Source organism: Elephantulus edwardii, unplaced genomic scaffold, assembly GCF_000299155.1.
Source record: "Elephantulus edwardii isolate Elephantulus edwardi_28Jun2011 unplaced genomic scaffold, EleEdw1.0 scaffold00282, whole genome shotgun sequence".
In the NCBI taxonomy this organism is placed as follows: domain Eukaryota; kingdom Metazoa; phylum Chordata; class Mammalia; order Macroscelidea; family Macroscelididae; genus Elephantulus; species Elephantulus edwardii.
The window spans coordinates 1,045,726-1,065,816 of NW_006400032.1; the positions used below are offsets into that span (position 1 = coordinate 1,045,726).

At 52.4% G+C, this 20,091-nt stretch overlaps 1 protein-coding gene across 1 annotated transcript; it reads right to left on the reverse strand.

Moving 5' to 3' along the window:
- Positions 1-640: 640 nt before the first annotated feature.
- GDF6 (growth differentiation factor 6) lies at positions 641-19,854 on the reverse strand. The gene is made up of 2 exons (XM_006900350.1): positions 19,434-19,854; positions 641-1,590 (listed from the first exon to the last, which is right to left on the reverse strand). Exons 1-2 carry the CDS (start codon positions 19,852-19,854, stop codon positions 641-643), a joined length of 1,371 nt encoding a protein of 456 aa, XP_006900412.1.
- Between the last annotated feature and the right edge of the window lie 237 nt (positions 19,855-20,091).

Sequence of the window (20,091 nt, forward strand, 5' to 3'; positions counted from 1 at the left end):
TCTCAGCCCCCTCCGTCTCTGGATTCATAGGAGAGTTGCCAGTGACCAATTCTGGAAAAGTCCAGGACAGAGCACACAACTGGTCAGAAATGACACTGGACTCTTCCTGAATCTCCTTTGAAGCCAGGAACTAGCTTTCCTATCCCGCTTCCAATGGTTTAATCCTTTCTGCCTGGCAGACCACCAGACATAGGGTGTGTGACATGGTCAGAAAGATAGCAACTTTTTTTTTTAACACAGAAAACCACCAAACCAAGATGTGGCCAAAGGTGATTCTTCCTCCAACACTATTGCCCTATTAAAAAAAAAAAATCTTTCAATCCATGAAACTAGTTGAAAAACGGGTGTAAGACTCCCTAAAACCTGTGAAATGCACAAGGGCATCCACAGCCACGAAAATGAAGGGAACAAAACAAATATTCCTCGGCTTGTTTTTCCAGGGTGGCCAGGCAAAGTGTGAGAATCCATGGATCCGTGCGCGCTGGCGGGTGGAAGGTTCTGGAAGGGCTGCGCTGCGCGCTCCTTCCCCTCTGCTCCTCACTCCCAGGTCCAGGCTGTTCTCCCGCCCTCCGGCTCCTCCAAGGCCAGCTCTTCCTCCAACTGTCTCCGCAGTCAGGCTTCCCCAGCGGGAAAGGCGCCGCTACCTGCAGCCGCAGGACTCCACCACCATGTCCTCGTACTGCTTGTAGACCACGTTATTGCCCGCGTCGATGTACAGGATACTGATGGGAGTCAATTTGGTGGGCACGCAGCAGCTGGGCGGGGTAGAGCCGGGGTCCATGGAGTTCATCAGCGTCTGGATGATGGCATGGTTGGTGGGCTCCAGGTGCGAGCGCAGCGGGAAGTCACACACGCCCTCGCAGTGGTATGCCTCGTACTCCAGGGGCGCGATAATCCAGTCGTCCCAACCCAGCTCCTTGAAGTTCACGTGTAGCGGCTTCTTGCTGCAGCGCAGCCTCGACTTCTTGCCGTGGCGCTTGCCATGGCGGCTGGCGAAGGCCGTGCGCCGGCGGCGGCGGCCGGACGCGGGCAGCCAAGGCGCGGCGTCCGGGGCGCCGGAAGGCTGTGGCCACGAGCCCTCGGGGCCCGCGACCTCGGCGGAGCCCAGCTGCTCACGCATCTCTGCGAAGAGATTCTTGCGCTGCGAGCGGGTGAACACCACGAGCAGGGCGCGCTCCTGGGGCGGCCGCACCCTCCGGCTGAAGCCCAGACTCCGCAAGTCCGGAGCCGGCGGCTGCTGGGGCCCTGGCGCGTGCGCCTCGCGCTCCTCCGCGCCGGGCTCGGCCCACGCGGCGCGCAGCTCCAAGCACAGCTGCTTGCCGGGCTGGTGGCGCAGGCCCTGCCACACGTCGAAGACTTCCCAGCCGGCAGAGGGCGCCCCCTGGGGGTCCAGGGTCCGTGCGTCCAGCAGCAGGGGCGACAGGCAGGGGGCGAGCTGCACGTGGAGCGGCCCGGCCGGCGGCCCCCAGGGCGCTGCAGGCGCCTGGCGAAAGAGCCGCAGCTCCGCGCCCACCAGCTCTTCTTTGTCTGAGAGCGTGGACACATCAAACAAATACTTCTGTCTCCGGAGAGGAGTGTGTGAGAGATCGTCTGCGAGATAAAAAATAATTACAGTCAGTTTCACTTAAGGGGGAAATCGGCCCAGCGCTGGGCGGCTGCCCCCGGGAGGGAGAGAGGCGGGAGCAGGGCGGGCCGGCCCGGGGAGGTCAGTGCTGCTGGCCCGCGACCCGACCACCCTCAGTCTCCCCGGGGCGCCGGGAGGGGGCGCACGGGGGCCGGTCCCCTCCTCCCCACGAGCCCCGGCCGCCCCGGGCGGAAGTCGGTGGCTGCGGCGAGAGCCTCCGGGTTTCCCCTGGGAGACGGTGCAACCACTGTGCGACCTCTGCGGTTGCGATCCTGGGCCCCAGACCTCCTCTCTGCTGACTCCTCCTCATCCTCTTATCTCCGTGCAGATGTCACCTCCTCCACGTGGCCGTCCTTGACATACATTTCCATCTAAAGTAGCCCCATTGGATCGGTCACTATCGCAGGACTCTGGTTTAGAATCTTACCAGCACTTGGCTTTATCTCTAATTACCTCGTTTGTATTTGTTTCTTCCAGCCTCCCACCCTGCTCCCACCAGCTGTATAAAAGGTTGTTCGCGTCAGTCTTGCTCCCCACAGCGCCTAGGGCTGTGCAGGACCTGGAGCACCAGTTGGTAAATGGAGGAGAACGCTTGGAACAGCGATCTTCCATCATGGCTGCACACTAGATCTACCGAAGAAACAAAAATACCAAAGCCAAGGCTTCACCTAGACCTGCTGAATCAGGATCTGAGGGACTCTGGCGCTGAATTTTTGTGCTAGCCTACCGCCTCCACTCAAGAAGGGAGCTCTGGTGGCCTAGTGGGTAAGGAACTGCGCTGCCAACTCATTGGCAAGCGGATGGGCAACTGCTCCCATTCTGTTTACAGTCTGGAGGGAGATTTCTAGTGGCTAAGAGGAAAAGAAGTTAAGCTGCCAACTCAGAGGTACTGGTTTAAATCCACCAGTCACTGGGTGGGAGAAAGGTAGACAGTCTCCTCCTTTGCCATTGACTGCCTCTGAAAACCCCCTAGAGGGTCCGCTATGGGTCTGTTCCGACTCCATGGTACACAACAACAACAACAAAAGCCTGTTGGAGAGTCAACTCTGAGTAGCTTCAAAGGCAATGATAGCCGAGAGCGTGAGACCATTTAGAGGGACTCTATTATTATTAGTTTGGGCTGATAAAAGTGCAGCCCTCGTTTGGACCCACTGGCCTGCATGGAAACTTGCGGTCATCAGTGGCTGTTTTGCTGGAGCATTTTAGGCTGAAGACAATGCAGATAACTAGAACGAGGACTGCCAACTGACTTTTTTCTATTTTTCAAATGTGCCAACCCATCTCATGACAAAAGAGCAGTAGGGTTTTCGGAAGTCTGCAGGAGGCAAAGCAAACACACACCACACCTCTTCAAAGCAAACACACATTGGCACCTCTTCACTGGGAAGATCTGATAGCAAGAATTAGAGAAACCTGGAAGGAGGCAGCTCAGCCAAGGAAAGAGCTCAGGACAGTTACATGCAGAGAGACATACACTCCAACAAAGGCATCCCCAGCCCCACCCCCTTGCTCCAGAACCAATCTGAAATTCGCTTGCTATGCGATTAATCCTGGAGATCTGGTCTTGTTGTTATTGTTGTTGTTACACATGGGGGGAGGGGAAGGAAGACATCTCAGGCACATGGAAGAAGTTGTAACAGGTTCTTAAAACATGCCTTTTTCTAGATGGAGGCAGAGATATATTTGTTATTTTATGTAGATAGTATAGAGAGAGATATTTGTGCTGGAAGCCAACTCCACTGTGCAAGGTGGAAAGCTAGGCAGAGTTTCCTGAGTTGCTTTTCCCATAAAATATTTACAACCCAGCAAATACAGAAATCCCCAAAGCCCCCAGCTTTCCCTCAGAAGCCAGTAAAGTTTGGGTTGATTTCAATAATAAAAGTGTCACTGAGTCCCAGGTTCAACTTGGATATCTGTCCAGATGCCGCCTGGGGGCACTGGATTTGAAGCCTCAGCCACTCTCAGTCCCCTCTGGGCCGCCCTCCAGGCTGGCTGCCACAGCCTAACATACAGGCCCTGACCTGAATGAAGCTGTGGGAAGGGTTAGAGGTGAAAAGGGAAAGGCTGCTTGATTTATGGAAGCCAAGCCCTTCCAGCCAGCTTGGGTCACATTAAAATCTGTGGGAATTCAGCACTTTCTACCTCTTCATCTGACAACTCCCAGCCACTTCCAGGATCTCAAGACTATGGCCTCAGGCTGCACTTCCCAGTCCTTGGCACTTTTTCCCCCATTCAGACTAACAATGTGCTGAGAAGGATAGACCCAAGGCACTGGCGGCATTAGCTGAGTATTTACAGCAGTTAACATGTTTTGGGCTTAACGATAAGAAGCTACGATGTAATCCCAAAGGCACGCAGTTTGAATCCACCAGCTGCTTCACAGGTGAAAGATGGGCAATCTCTTTCCACACGATTTACTGCCTCAGAAAACCCACTGGAGGGAGAGTCTGCTGTGAGTGGGTTCCAGGTCAATGACACACACCACCAACAGCAAGAAAGTGGTTTTCAACTCATTGCCCATATGTTAAGTTCTGTGATGCAGGTGTTCATATTGGTCCCATCTTACATATTAGAAAACCAAGACTTGTAGGGACCCAAAGCTGGAAGCTAGTGAGTATGGTTTAAATCCCTACCTAAACTATTTCATTTCAAAGCTGGAACTCTTAAACCCCAGTCTTTATAGTTCCCCTCCCCCTTCCCCCACCTTCATGGCCTCTCTGCTGCTGTGAAGCTTTAGAGTAAAACAGCCGAGAGCTATGGTATATGGAGGGAGGGGGGAGGATACACAGTTCAAACTATATTTGCAGAGTTTAAATGCCCTGCAAGTCATAGAAAGTTTGATCTGTCTGCTAACCATCAGATTGGGACTTCAAGACCACCCAGTGACACAATGAAAGAAAAGTTTGGCAATCTTCAGTAACAATTCCAGCCAAGAAGATCCTATGGTTCTGTAAGAAAATCACCATAAGCTTGAATTAGTTTAACAGCAATGGTTTTGGTTCTTTGGATTTTAGAAATAAAATCTAGTGTGCCCTAAGGAAACCCATTGGATCCCTTTTTTTTTGGGGGGGGGATGTCTTTTTTTTTTTAAATAGCCTGTCACTGGCTGGAGAGCGTTGAAGCAGGTGCAAAGGGTGACGATGTCGTTATTTCTTTCCCATGGACCACAGAGAGGTCAACTGGCTTTCACTTTACTTTTTGTAAAAGTGTGAGCTAAGAAATGACTCCCCTGCACAGCTGAGTAAGTTTCTCCAATCTTCAAAGATGGTCAGGGAGAGATCTACAACAGTGCAGTCTCAGAATCAGTCACAGGTGGTCTTTCAGACAAGACTACCAAGAAAAATACTACCATTGAGTCGATTCCGACTTCATGTCAACCTGTCATCAAGTGCCCATGGCTGCAAATCTTAACAGGAGCAGACTGCTACATCTTGCTCTCAAGGAGCATCAGAGGAATTCAAACTGCTGACTTTTTGATTAGTAGGGCAGCCTAATGATATTTCCAAAGCCCAGGACAGAGGAGTCAATGGGAGCTTCAGCCTGCATCCTGCATGTCGTCTTCCCTCCTGCCATCCTTCACTTGTCACATCTGCACACAGGTGGACCTCTCACTCCCACCACAAAGGTCCACTGCTCCCTAGGTCTACAGGTGCACATGGGCTATTGTGGTCCATTCTTAGGAGGACAGATCTGTGGGAGGAGAGGGCGCACACACCCTGGAAGTGGACTGAGAATTATTTGGATGGAAACTCTCTGGTCCCAGCTACCTGAAGCATAGTCTGAAAGCGTGCTCTCAATGCCCAAAGTCTGCCAGCAGCTGTCAGAAGATTCTGGCTCTTGGGGATCCTCTGTCTGTTAGGAAGGATGACACCCTTTAAAGTTACAGCTACATCATCATCAATCACAAAGGAACTTGTCAAAATGCCTATCTGGAGCCCATATTTTTAATGTGTTCTCTGGTGATGTTGATTCTGCTGGGGGGTGAGGTAGGGTATGAGAGTTGCATTTTGGGGGACCACCGGTCTGGACAAAAGTAGCTGAGGTGCAGGTTCCACGTGGATATGTCTCCTTGGCTTCCTGGCTGGATTCCTTCCCCAGTGGAGAGCCACCACTGGAGTAAGGATAAAATCACTCACTCACTCAATGATGTGTGATCGGAACCAACTCACAGCTGACCTTCCAGTGGTTTTCAGAGGCTTTAAAGAATAAAGAGCGTGGGAGGAGGTTGTCCATCTTTCTTCCCACTCCACCCTCAGCAGCTGGTGGGTTCGAACCACCCACCTTAGGGCTGGCAGCACAACTTCTTACATACTAGGCCACCAGAGCTCCCTCAGGATAAAATAGGACCCTCCAAAGCACAGGCCCCAGGCCAGCGTCTAAGTCAGAAACAGATGGCTCTTTCTCCCAGTGCCTTCCCAGTCACCATAGCCACTTCCACATTTCTTTACTCTTTCAGCCTCGAGTCCTCTCACTGCAGCTCCAGAACCTCTAAGCCAAGGGTCCCAGGAAGTGGTTGCTCTGTCCTGCTTCCCTGCAGCCCACATTCCCCACCTGCCTGGGCTTGTAATAGAATCTTGAAATGGCAGAAATAGCCCAGGGCAGGCATCTGACCTGAGGAGGGCAACTCCCTCTGCCTGTGGACCAAGCATCACTATCACTTGGCCTGTGCCCCCTGCCTGGGACCACCTGAGGGCAGGAGACTAGCCCTTCAAACACCCTCCACCAACCTCCTCCCTCATCAAGTTCTTTGTAAATTAGGGTTGTGGTCATGGAATGACTGACCCTCTCTTCCACATCTTTAACCAAAAGAAACATACACTTTTGCTTTCTAATCCCTTTGTGACTCTTTCTCACTCTCCTGTGTTTCTTCTGTCCTGATGGTGGAATTGATCAGTAATGCACCATGAGAGTGTTTGCTTTGCATCTGCATCAGCCTAGTTTGCTTTAACTGAATGCACACCTCACTGTGTGTGTTAGATACACAATTCCCAAAAATTTCAACTCCTAGACATGTGCTTTTCCATTTTCCCTGGTAGCTGGGGAAAGAATAAAGGCAGGAGGGCATACCGCTCTGATATTTAGGGAAAAATTCTGCCTTGATACTTGGCCAGCCTCTTTGGAAGGAAGGGCTGGGGAAGGACACTTCATCACGCACTTCTCATCTCACGCACTTCTGATCATCCAGTGACCATCCCAACTACAGGATAGAGTTTTCTAGGCTGTCCTTTGTCGAGCAGTGAGGCCCCTTAAGTTAGATCCAGCAATCTTTCCGGTAGCAGCCAAGGGCGTAACCACTACATAGTGCCACCAGCCTTTCTTGTGGCATTTATTTTTAAAAAGAAAACCAAGTAACGAGATGATGAACTAAGCATTTGCTAAGTGGATGATAGCAGCCCCTTTTAAAGCTCAGGAAACTGACTTGGAAAGCTAAGGTCAGCTGTCCGTGGGCACTCTGCGTGGCTGGAGCAGGCTAGAGAAGCAAGCATCAATGTTACTAAAGCAGAGAAACCAGCAGCTCCTTTCTTCCGCACCGCAGTGCGCCAAGAGCCCGCAGCCAGGAAGGTGGCGAGAGGCACCCACAGCCGCCCACCTAGGCACCTCATCTTACCGGTGGGAGTTCTCCTGAGGCCACCCTGTTAGAGGGTCTCCAAAAGCTGCCTACTTCTTTTGCTTCGGCACTGCATTTCCCCAAAACATTGCCAAGCCACATGGGCTGCTAGCATCCTTCTGGAAGATCTTCCCTCAACCCTCCAGACTTGCGCGCCACTGCACGCCACAATCTCTGTTCTCCTCCTCTGGGTTCGCCTGGGACCCCAGACGCCGCCTCCCAGCCCACATCCCCCAAGCAGAAGCACCAGGGAAGGCGGAGGAGGCGATGGGGTGCTGGGGTCAGCAGAACCACCAAGCTTTGCCAAGGGCACACCAGACTGCCCCTGAACTGCTTCTCCCACCACCACAACACTCTGCCGGTGGGTTTGCCATCCATAAAGATTGTTACAGTTGTTGTTGTTGTTAATTGTCCTGGGCTGCATTTCCACTTACAGTGACCTAATGTGACAGACAAGCACTCCCTCCCTTGGAATTTTCAAGCTCTGGTCCCTTAGAAGACGGCCCTGGGCACATCCACTCTGTCACATTGTCCTGAGGCAAGTCCCCTGGAGGGCAAGTGGCAACTGCTGCAGCCAGCCTGTGTGCATGGCATGTGCTCTGCGTTTTGATGCCCTCACTGCAAACTTCTCAGTGGTCTATCCCACTGTTAAACTTATTACCTGCTATGCATCTGAAAGACAGACAAGAGATAAGGGAGGTAGAGGAATCAATGTCTTTGACTTGTGATGCTGGCAAATAGTACTGAATAGCCCATGGACTGGAAAAAATAAACAAACAAATACGTCCTGGAGAAAGTGCAACCAGGGTATTCCTTGAAGGTATGGGTGGTGAAACAAAGCTTCTCTCTCATACTCTGGGCATGTTGCTAGGAAAGACTATTCTTTGGAGAAGGTTTGAAAAGGGTCAGCAAAAGAGAGAGGAAGCCCCTTAACTAGGTGGATTGACACTGTTACAATGGGCCCAAGTATATTAGAAAGGATGAAGCTGGTGCAGGACAGAGCAAGGTTGAGATCCGTGGCTCAAAGGGTCGAAGCCCCGAGTCATACTTGACTCCACAGCACCTAACCAAACATCTAGGAAGTGTCAAATCCTGAAACAGTCAATTCTGAACTCAGGTGTTGGACCTCTAGCCATTCCCTTGAGTGGGTCCTGATGTCACAGTGGAGGGGGCAAACAGGACACTCACATGCCTTATCATAGCAGTTAGCACAAGGTTCATTCAGTTCCTCCAGATGTTTTTTCCTTCCTTCCTTCCTTCCTTCCTTCCTTCCTTCCTTCCTTCCTTCCTTCCTTCTTTCCTTCCTTCCCTTCTCCCTCCTTCTCTCTTCCTTTCCCTTCCCTTCCCTTCTCCTTTCCCTTCCCATCTCCCTTCCCTTCCCTTCCTTTCTCTTCTCTCTCTATCCATGGCTATGTTTCAAGTTGCATCCCTTATATAACTTCAGCACCACTACCCTGGGGTGTCAAGGTCAATCTGGTGAGAAATAGTCAGGTGTGCACATAGATAAAAATGAGCCACCAGCCCCTTACAACACGGGTTTCTTGGTTGGATGGAGAATCCTTACTGTGTTCAAGGCGTAATTCCAATCCACATAATGTGTACGCTCTCCAAGGAGACTAGACCCCAAAACTCTTTCTTGACCACCCAGCATAATTATCAAATGACAAACACTGCTGATGGTAGACCCCGTAGCAGTTTTTCAGAGGCAGGAAATCACACAGGAGGAGACTGCCCATCCTTCTCTCTGGTGCAACACTGGTGTACTTGTTCTTGTACTATATATACTGGGTTGTACTGTATATATACACTGTATAATATAAATTCTTAACATGTACTAACTCAAACTTCTATAAGAAAGTTACATAATTGATATTATTACAGAGTTAGGGGGTGGTTTGAGGAACATGCCATGTGATACACGCCATGTCAGAGGAGATGACACTAAAATGATGAGCTATTACATTTTTATGCAGTGCTTCAGCAGAAAGCTGGACAATGAATAAGGATGACAGAAGAAAAGTCGATGTCTCTGAATTGTGGTGTTGGAAAAGAGTACTGGATGGATATCCCACAGACTGCCAAAAGAACAAACGAGCCTTTCTTGGAGAACGTGCACCCAGGCTGCTCCTTAGAGGCAAGGATGGTGAAACTCTGTCTCACATACTTCAAGCATGTAGTCAGGAGGGGCTGGTCCTTGAAAAAAAGACATCACACTGGGAAAAGTAGAGATTCGGAGAAAGAGTAGACCCTCAACAAGATGGATTTGACACAGTGACTGTAACAAAGGGCTCGAGCATGACAGAGCTCATGAACTTGGTGCAGGATAAAGCAAGGTTCAGACCTATTGCTCACAGGGTCCCTATGAGTCATAGATGATTCAGTGGCACCTAACAACAACCATCACCCTGTAGTTAGAACATAAAAAGTATTTTTTCCTAAGTCCAACTTACACAAATCAACAAATGTCTATGCTAATTTACTTTGGAACCTTCCAGTATGCTCCAATCAGAGCTGTCCTTGCTCAGTGACAATGATGCTGCAGATCCCGTGGTACCATCTATACGGGCTACACGTGTGCACGTTTGCTGTCATCTTTCCAGGTGTTTTTATACGTTGCTGATTTTGCGAAATCTTCTGGTGTTTGTCTTTGTTAACTTAAATCACTAACTTTTGAGAATGCAGTAGTAATTAAAGGAAAGTGAGGAGATTTTTAAAAGTCTTCTGCTCAGTGATTAATGATGCTATCATGTTATAGTTCAGTATAGAATTTTACAAAACAATTTTGTTAGCAGTCCAATAATCTAAGAACTATTTTGTTTAAATAATATATAACTATACTTGTCAGATATTATTCTATGGTTTAATTGATCATAAGATTCGGTATGGTTTGATATGGCACGGGGTCAACATCAACCTTAGTGATGACGCTGATTATCATCCTCATTGTATGGACTGGAACGGTAAGGCAGAGAGTTCAGGATTTGCCTGCCATGGGAAGTGAAAGTGTAGGCAATGTGGTTGTAGCACCATTGCCACCATTCTGCTCTCACATCCCTTGATCTCTGCACCCTGGAATTCTCAGAAGACTGCATCTTCTTTGACCATCAAAGGGTCACACAAGCAACATCGTCCATGGCTGAAGGGCATTAATCCTTGGTCTCCAAGAGTCATGTATGTGGCATCAGCAGGGCTAAAGGAAGGAATGCCAAAACTGGGGCTTTTGAAAGGCAATCTACAAGAAAACTAATTTTCCCCCTTCATTTGCAAAAGAGGGATAAAAACACCAGCTCAAGAGTCACTGAAGAACTAAGAGCTAAGACATGGGAAGCTCCTCTGAAAGCATCCAGCAAATGTTAGTTACCACAGGCAGTAAGGGTTTAAGGTCAAGGAAGGTATTTGAATCCTCATCTGTGACTTAGTGTCTGGGTGACCTTGAGCAAGTAATATAATCTCCCCAGCCTCAGCACCTCAGCTGTAAAAATGGCTCTACCTTTCAGCATCACTGCAAAGGTCAGCTACTCTGAGTACAGCATGAAAGCAGCAGCACTCAAAGAGTGGCCTCATTATTACTGTCGCTACCTATCTCCAGGGAGTTCTGGTGGCCTAATGGGTATGAGATGGGACCTCTGGTTGCCTAGTGGTAAGAAGCTGAACTGCAATCCTAAAGGTACATGGTTTGAATCCACCAGCTGCTCTGTGGAAGAAAGATGGGCAATTTCCTCCTCTGTAATTTATAGCCTCTGGAAATCCACTGGGAGAGTCAACTGAGTCTGTTCCAACTCGATGACACACAACAGCAATGGACAAGAGAGACCATTCCTTGGAAAGGGACATCATGCTTGGAAAGGTGGAGGGTCAAGAAAAGAGGGGAAGACCTTCAATGAGATTGATTGGCAGGCACAGAGATTGCAACAGTGGAGTTACATGTGTCAGAGATGATGAGGATGGCACAGAATACGATTCAGGTCTAGCACTCATAGGGTCACTATGACTCACACTCGCCTCCGTGGCACCTAACAACAACAGTGGGTAAGAAGTTGCACTGCCAAGACGAAGCTGGACAATCTCCATTGAGTTTGACAGCCTCCAGAAACCCACTGGAGGCTCAGCTGTGAGTAGTTTCTGATTGGAGGGCAATGAGTGACTGATCTCCAGGTGCAGAGAAGAGGCGCAGGCCCTCACCACAGACCTTCTAGGGAGATATGGTTCATTTTTCTCTCCACAAGATTTCCAGACGTGTGTGGAGGAAAAGTGATGGGGAGCAGAAAGGTAAGCTGTCCCCTCCGGTTTCTGCTCTTCAGGCCCAGTCAAGGTCTCTCTAGCTTCAGGCTGTGGAGTCATATCTGCTACTGCTACCCCTTTCCCCCTCCCCAAAGACTGATGAGCAGGCCATCCCCTCCTCCGCCTTCTCCTCCATCAATAACCGGGACACTCCTTGCTGTTCCAGTCTTTATGAGAGAGGACCTGGAGGTCTCATATAAGGTTTCTGGATTCTCCACAGGCAGACAAAGAGGAGGGCAATCTGGTGATTAGTTCTCCTTGACCCTCACTTGACCTTTTTTTTTTTTTTTGCCACATCTGTCCACAGAACTGGTTCGCATGCTGGGCGCGAGGTTGTCACCTGGATGATGTTTCTTATAATCTTTGCAGGTCATGTAGGTAGTTGGGAGAGGAGGGTTTGAAGCAGAGATTACCTCTCAGATTGCAGCCATCCAACAAGATCTGTCCGTCTGTCAGCATGTGGGCCACACTCATTCCCCTACTCCCTCCAGATCTCCTTTGGCATAAACATTGCTTTTTCCCCCTACTACTTCCCCAGATTTCACAGCTTCTTGCCTTTTTCCAAAGACAGGAAGAGCCCAGTCAGAGCCCTCTGCAGAGTCCTGGAGAGGCCTTTTTAATCTTTTTTCCCAGGCTCTGGTGGCATGTCGCGCTGCTAAACCCAAAGCAGGCACCACTCCTGTGGTTCGAATTCACCCAGCAGTTCCTCTGGACAGAGATGACCAAACTCCTCCCTTGTGATTTAAGGCCTCCAAAATGCAGCAGCTTAGAGTTTGGTTTGGACTCAAGGCAGTTAGTGGAGTTCCCCAGGCCATGCGCGAACTATGCAGATCGCTGACCTACCTGCATCAAACCGCAGAGAAATCCCAGTCTTGGCATGGCAAGTTCTGACTCACAAGAAGCAACGCCACTGGCTTGAATCCAGAACCCTGCTCTCCCCCAGAGCCCCAGCAAGGGTTGCTGAGCAGAGAAGTCAGAGCACTCAGAGGCAGATCTCTGGCTTGAGGCCAGCGCCAGCCTTTTGTCCTCTCAGGGCACACTTGTGCCCAAACCTGAACCTGGAGAAGCTCTAGAGAGACTCCATTTGTCTCTTCAGGATAAATCGATTTGTGTACAGAGTAGCTCACCAGAAGTTCAGAGAAAACTTCGAGACCGGGCATTCTTCCTAAGGGCCGGAGAGCCAGAGAGCAAAGCCAGCATCGAGGATACTTTATGGGACTTCTCGCTTTCCACTGCGGATCTCATCCTGCGCTCGCGACTGATCCACAGAGACTCAAATCTTACTTTGGCACTGCAGCAGATGCGACACTAAAGCTCAGCACAGTCCCCCAATGCCTTTTTTTGCCTCCCCACTGCGCGCAAGCATCATCCTGCACTCCCGGGAGGCGCGCAGAGCACAGGCACGCCCGAGGTTCCTTCAAGTGCGGCCCACTTCTTTACGCCCAGCAGAGAGTGGAGCCTGTTCTATTCCTGCACAGACACTACCAGGGGCCCGTGGCAACCAAGAGGAGTGACACGGGCCTTGGAGACACCCTCAGGCCTGGAATTCTACAGCGCAGTTGATGCTTTGAGGTCAAAAGTAGAAAAGCAGGTGCCTGTTTTATGGGAATCCCTATCATTTGCCTCCACCACTCCAGGTTCTATCCGTTCAGCGATGGCAGGGAAGTGTGTGTATGGGGGGTGGGGTGTCAAATTGGCGTATTGCCCTGGGCGGGGTAACACCTTCAGTTCCTGGAAAGCCTCTTTGCAGAGGCAATGGCCTCTTCGTGAAAGTGCAGGGCCAAGTGCAGCCTTTGAAGGAGACGTGACTGCGGTCCTTGCGCCCCTCTGCATTCACCAGAGTCCGATTTCCGAAACCCAGGAGGCAACAAATAAAGTCGGGGGTGGCAGCTGCGGGTTGCAGTTTGGGGTCAGCGAGGCTGCCTCAACTTCGCTGAAAGCCACGTTTGCAAGGCAGGTACAGGCACCCTCCATTTATTTAACGGTGAGAAGAGACAGAGGAGTACGTAATCTCACCAGCGTATTCCTCCAATAATCTACGCTGCCGCAGCTCCTTCCCTCTGTCTCTGCTCTTTTCCTCACCACTCCAGCACCAGCGGGACCCGCAGCCCGCCCACCTCCTCTCCCGGGAGCCGCGATCGGGTCCCCGAGCCGCGCCCCGCCCCCAGGCTCCCAGCCACTCAGCGCGCAGCGCGCGCTCGGGGACAGGGCTGGCCCCGCCCCCGCCCGCCCCCTCCAGGCGCCGGCAGCCCCCTCCCCCAGGCTTGCTCTGCCCCCTCGGTCCCCAGCAGCGCTAATGGACTGTCCCGGAAGGCCGGAACGGCAACCCTGGAACCCATTAGGCCAACGCGGACCTATTTAATTCCTGTAAACAGAAGACACCACTTACCCGCTTCGAGTTTAAAAATAAACAGCCAGGGTTTTAAGGGGGGTGGGAGATACCAAGCAAAGAACTGGGGCAGCGGATCTGTACGACTGCTCGCCCTGTCTCTGGGCCTCTGCTCCAACTGACCCCATGGTCCAGACAGCCTCGTTGGGACGGGTTTATTGTCTATCTAAGTGACTATTAAAGGGGCTCGCGCATGACAGAGATGGTGTGGATGGCGCAGGATAGGCCAAGGTTCATAGGATGCCTATGAATGGTAGTGCACTTGACCTCACAATAACTTAAACGTCCTGGGTCGCTAGATGCAGTCCTGGAAAGAAACAAAAGTTTTCTGACCTATTTCTGAGGTACCATGTGTCCCCCTACTTCCACCTCCCGTATTCGCCCCAGGAAAGTGACACCAATTTCAAAGCCGTCCAGGCCAGAATCCTCCACCCAGAAACTCCAAATGGAGCAAAAGGGCTACGTTAGCTTCTCCATCAACGCCAAGTCCTCATTCCTTGGGGGTCCCTGAGACATGCATCCTTTTTTGGTCAAAAGGGGGAGCTTCAATGCACTGATTTAGTTGAAGGTGTGGAAATTGACAAGGGCTGTCGTGAACTGTGACTTGGATGATGTACAAGAAACACCTAGGAGTCCAGGCGTGTTTGGTGTTTTATTTTGTTTTGTTTTGTTTTGTTTTTTTCATTCCTTTTCCGACACAAATCGACCACAGAAACTTCCAGAAGCCCGAGAGTCCCCAGAGTAGGGAAACACGTACCTCCTCCTTCTCAGATCGACCTCCCAGCCTAGGAAACGCGCCAAGAATCCGGGCGCGACCTGCGCTCTCGCGCTCAGCCCATGCTAGGTGTTCTCACCTTCCTTGACAAGGAGGGGCCCTAGTGCCTTAGGGATGGAGGTGATAAGTGATGTTTAGCTACAAGTCAATGGCTAAGAGGGTGATTTTTGGGCTTAAGAATGTCTCAATCATATCAGCCAGAAGAGCAGAGCAATTTCTTCTAGCTTAAGCTTTGGTCCCCTAACGCTGAACTTTCTCCAGGACCTTGCAGAGGCTTGAACTTGGCTCTCTGAGCAGGGCGCTGGCTGACGCTCCTTGGGCGCAAAGGCAGACACTCGGATGCTCAACAAACCTTTCTCAAGGCTGTTCCCTCTTTCCGGGGAAATAAAGCCTAGATTGGAACCTTCTGCCCGGCTTCCTCACTTGGCCGTCTGGTCTGCATTAGTGTTTTTATAAGGGACTCAAACAAATCGAATACAAGGTCACCAAATAATTAACAGTTGTGAATTCCCTTCATCCCCATTAAAATACTTCCCTGCTTATATTTCATTTTCCGTTTGCCAACGACAACAGGGTCCGGGCAAAAAGCGTAGCTGCGTGATTACACCACGCTCCAGCCCAGATTCACCCAGAATCCCTCAGTTCTGCGTAAACAGGCGGTCGGGGCCCCAAACTTCAATCGTGAGGGCGCTGGGCAGCTTCCCCAAGGCCCGCCTGCAGCAGGGCTGCTCCCAGAACTGTCCCACCCCCTATAATCGCGACCCAGGAGGTAAATCTAGAAGCCAACCAACATCAAGGGCAGACTGTCTTGCCAGCTAAACCAGAGACCCTCAAGGATGCTCTGATCTCGTTTTGCTTTGTTTTTGTTTGTCTCCTCCTGCTTCCTTCCTAAATGCGTCATTGTAACAACAAAACATTTTAAATTCATATTCTTCTTTCAAAATCACCTGGGAGCTTAGCTCACAACCTATTCTTAGGCTCACTTTAGTTCTCTTATCCTTGGGGGTCCTTCTTACGTCTCCTTGGGGTGGCGTTTTGGATTATGTAAACTGAATGTCTGCGTTTTGTCTCTCCGTCTGTCTCTCCACCGCGCGATAGCTGGCCATATTGAATTCCTACTGCTAACTGCTCGCCTTTCTCAAGCCCCAAGCCTGGTGGTCCAGGGGCCCCCTGTAATAGTGACCATTTACCGAGTTGTTTCATGTGTTAATTGTACTTTTCCTACGCTCACTCTGGTCCATCTTCATCCTCAAATTACAGACAAGATAGTTAAAGCTCTTTTTAAAATATGGAGTCATTTTAAAAGTTCAACGACAAGTTCAGTTGATGGTGGCTTTGCTAAAACAACTGAAAACCAAGACAGAGCACAAATTCACGCCCAGAGCTCCAAAGTCCCAGTCAAACTCTTCCCTTCCAATTAACTGGATTTTGACCGCCTGTAGAAGCATATCTATCACGAGGAAATCTATCACAAATTCTGGCTTCTGCTTCTTGTCAACCCTCCAAATCCCCCTCAGCCTCCGCTCGGCCCATTAGAGTGCTCTACATAGTGAGGCAGGCAGGGCCTAGAATCAGACTCTTCTCACTAGCTCTGAAACCTCCAGCAACTTGCTCCTCTGTGTCCTCTTTAGTTCACCTGTTAAAAGGGGTGATTCTAGCGTTTTGCCCAGAAATTGTTAGGAGGCTTAAACAAAGCAAGCACAGTACTTGGTGCACAGTAACCGCTCGGTGCACCTGGGCGTTTATGATTGCCCTTAGATGCTTGGCCATCAAACCACATTAACACCAAGCAACTAAACTTGCAGAAAGGTCTGTCCCCGTCAAAGTGTGGGGTGATGGAGGATGCTGCCTTTACAGAGCTACAGCGCTCTTCATTCATTGTGGACGTGTTTATCCCAGCTCAGCATCTGATCCTCCGCCTTCAATGTAACTTTCGGAGTTTCAGCGTCAGAAAGGCTCTTTGCAAAGACTGAATCTGCATTGCTCATGCCTAGTGAGCCAATTTAGGATTCTTTTCTTTGCTCGGTCCTAAGGAACCCCAGCTCCTGGGAGCCAAGCCTGCACTATTCAAGGGCAATTTAAACGCCCCTTAGGCCAGGTGCCGGATTCTGTGTGCTGGCCCCGCTCCAGACTGGGCCCTGCTCTTTCATCCCAGACCCACTATTCTGCAAGGGCGGCGCGGGGGGAGGGAACTTGAGGGTTTGGCGCGGTTAAAAGCCCCCACGTGAGGGGGGCGGAAGTCCTGCCTGCAGCCGGTGATGCGCGGCTGGCGGGTTCCTTCCATCACGGGAGACTAGACACCGTTTGATGTGTTATGACATGAACCCTCAATTAGATCGCTGAGTTGAAACACTCCAATCAGAGGCCCAATGCTAAGCAAGCCCCGGAAGGTCCAGCCTGAGGTCACCGCTGGTGACACATCAAATCAAAATCAGTGAGAGGGAAAGTGAGGCTTTCCCTTCATCAAGCTGGGGCTGCAGCGGGCAGCAGGCTCCCTCCCCGGCGCCCTTCCCCAGGCCCCCCCAGCCCAGGCTCCGTACTCCTTCGCCCCCGCGTGGTGTGCGACGAGCTGCTCCGCCTTCCCAGCAAACTAACTGCCTCGTTCGCTTTTTCTGGGAACCTGGGGGCAGAGAGGAGACACCGCCTTTGAAGCTGCGGCGCGGGTGGCCACGCTGCGTCTCCTCCCGGTGCGCCACCGCAGGCAGTTCCAACTCACGGAGGCATTCTGGGGTGGATGTTGGACGTCTAAACTCTGTCCCGCTGGCCTGGAGACCTCGGCTCGAGGATTGAGCCTCCCCTACTCCCAGTCTGGGCGCGCAACCAGGCCCTTCCCGACCTCAGGGCGCAGAGCGATGCTGGGGGGTGGCTACAGGGCAAGCCACTGTGAAGCACGACTGGAGCCCCAAAGACCCCTCTCCTCTCGCCTGTGCGGAAGCAGGCTTCCGTACACACCTCTGAAGGGCCAGCAGAGTCTTTGATCCTGTGCCAAACCCAAAGGGCGCAGTGAACGCTTAGGGGTGCCTGCTTGGTGGAGGGGAAGGGATGCTCGCCTTTTCCCTTTAGGAAAGCAGTGTGTGCGTCCAACAGCCGGCCAGGCAGGATCCCGGGGATTTCTTCCCCGGGGTAAGGGCCTCTTAAACAGCTCCCTGAGCCTCTTTAGCGTTTCCTTGGGAAGAAAGCTTTTGAGAAGGTGAATGAACAGAGAACTTGGCGAGGGGTGAGGTTGGAAGCCGAGGTCGGGTTGGTGGCGAGCTGTGCAGACGGCAGGGACACACTTGCATCGCTCTGAAGATGCAAGGCGACTTTGTAAAGGGGGCTTTAGCTACCTTAAATAGCATACAGTACCAGGCGTCAGTCTGTCCTCCTGACCTTTCAGCAACTCCTGAGCCTCACTGACTTCAGGCTACACCCGCTAATCAAGCGTAGGCAAGACCCGCGCCCATAAGAAAGGCGGCTTTCAGGAAGGAGGCCTGGAGCTAGGGGACAGTTCACTCGCACCCAAAGCTTCTAGAAGGTGCGAGCGCCCACAGTAGCGAGGTGGACAGCCCCTTCAGGCCGAGCCCAGCGCTCTCGGGCCCCTGGACGACCCCTTCCCCTGATCTGGGAGCGGGAAGCTGAACACCCACCAACGCCATAGAGCTATGAACCAAGCAGTGGAGAGCTGCCTGGATCTCCCTTCTTCCTTTCTTCTCATACCCTTCCTCTCTCTCCTCTTCCTTTCCGACCTTTTCCTCCAGTCCTTTGCCATGTTTCCTTCCACATTATTGCCTTTCTACGGGAGCTGCGTTTCCGGCGCCTATAGATCCCTCCCCAATTTCAGAGCCCAGCGGGACCGCTAAGTTTTCTCGAGAAAGCATTCGCCACACTGTGTCTGGACTGAGACCAACGCCCACAGACCCTGGGTGAGTACAGGGGTTTCTGCAGACACCCACACATGCGCCAGCACCCTGGGAGAAGTGAAGGGAGAGGGCAAGTGCTTGGCTGAGGAAGTGGGTGCGCACACCCGTGGCCTGAGGACCAGCAAACCTCCAAACGTAAGCGCCACTAACTGGGTTTAGCCCGCCAGATGCTACTGTTGCAAAGACTACCCGAGCTGCGCCCTCTGAGCGGCCGGGGGCGGGACGCGCAGGATCGAGGTCCAGGAGCGCGGAGTGCCACCGCCAGCATCAGCCAGTGGCGTAGAGAAAAGAGACAGCGAAGCTGCTGGGCCAGGATTCTGCCGGGTGGTTCTCGGACGCGCCTCCGACGGTGGGACCCGTGGATGGACGCTGGCTTTCCCCGGATCACACCGGAGGCCCATGCTTCCCAGTGCTCACGCGCCTGGGACCATGATCACCCTGGTCATTCAGGCTTTGATCTCGCACGTCTTTAACAGTTGAGACCCCCCCCCCCCCCCCCCGGTTCCCCCAAGGCATAGAGTCTGTCCGTTCCCCCTGTGCTCTATCCCTCTCCATCCTCGCTATCTGCCTGTCACCTCCCCTCCTCTGTTCTCCCTACACCACCCAACGGAGCAGCGGTCAGCACGCCTCTTTCAGCAAAAGACAAGTGGAAGAAGGAAGTCAAGGAAGATTGCAGACGGGAAGAAAAACCTGAACTTGGACTGGGGAAACTTGCGCTAGTTTGGAAAAACTAGTAAAGAACGCGAGCGCAGAGCAGGAGCGAAATCCACCCGCGCAGTCCCGAGCTGGAGCCGGAGCAGCGCCCTCTCTGCAGCGCTCCGGGGCGGAGGGAGTCTGGCGTCTTCTCTGCCACTTACCTAGTCCCCTGTCTACAAAGCTAGTGATGGTATTCGCCGACTTGGAAGACTGGAAAAAGCTGGCGTTGATGCCTAGCTTCTCCGCGATGGAGTAAGTCCTGTAGATGGACAGCATGTACTCGTGGGGTACGACCCGCGGGCCCCTGCCAGGCGGCGCCTGTGCCTGCGGCTGCTGCACCCGCCGCCGGGGCTCGTCCTGCCGCCGCGGCCGGGGTTCCTGGCGCTCCGGGGGAGCCCGGTCCGCAACACTCTCTCGCGGCGCCCGAGGCACTTTCCCTTCCTTGCGGCTTCCCACGTCCTTGGCCGAATCCAACTCCCCGGACGACGACGAGGAGGAGATGGAAGCTTGATGGAAACCCGGCAAATCCCACAGGAAACTGATGAGGAAGACAGCCGATAGCAGGACCCGGGGAGTATCCATGGCGAGCCAGAAACTGCGTCTCCCGGAGAGGCGGCAGCGCAGGGCGCGAGAGGCAGAGCGCGGCTGGACAGCGGCCGGGGCCCCGCTCCTCCGGCGGACTCCGAGTGCGGCGAGCCGGGTCCCAGCCACACAAACCCCGGCCTGCCACGCCCCCGCCCGCCCCTCGCCTGGAGGGGAGGGGACGGCCGGTGGGAGGGCGGCGGGGCGGTGCCGCGGGAGGTGTGGGGGGGAGAGGGG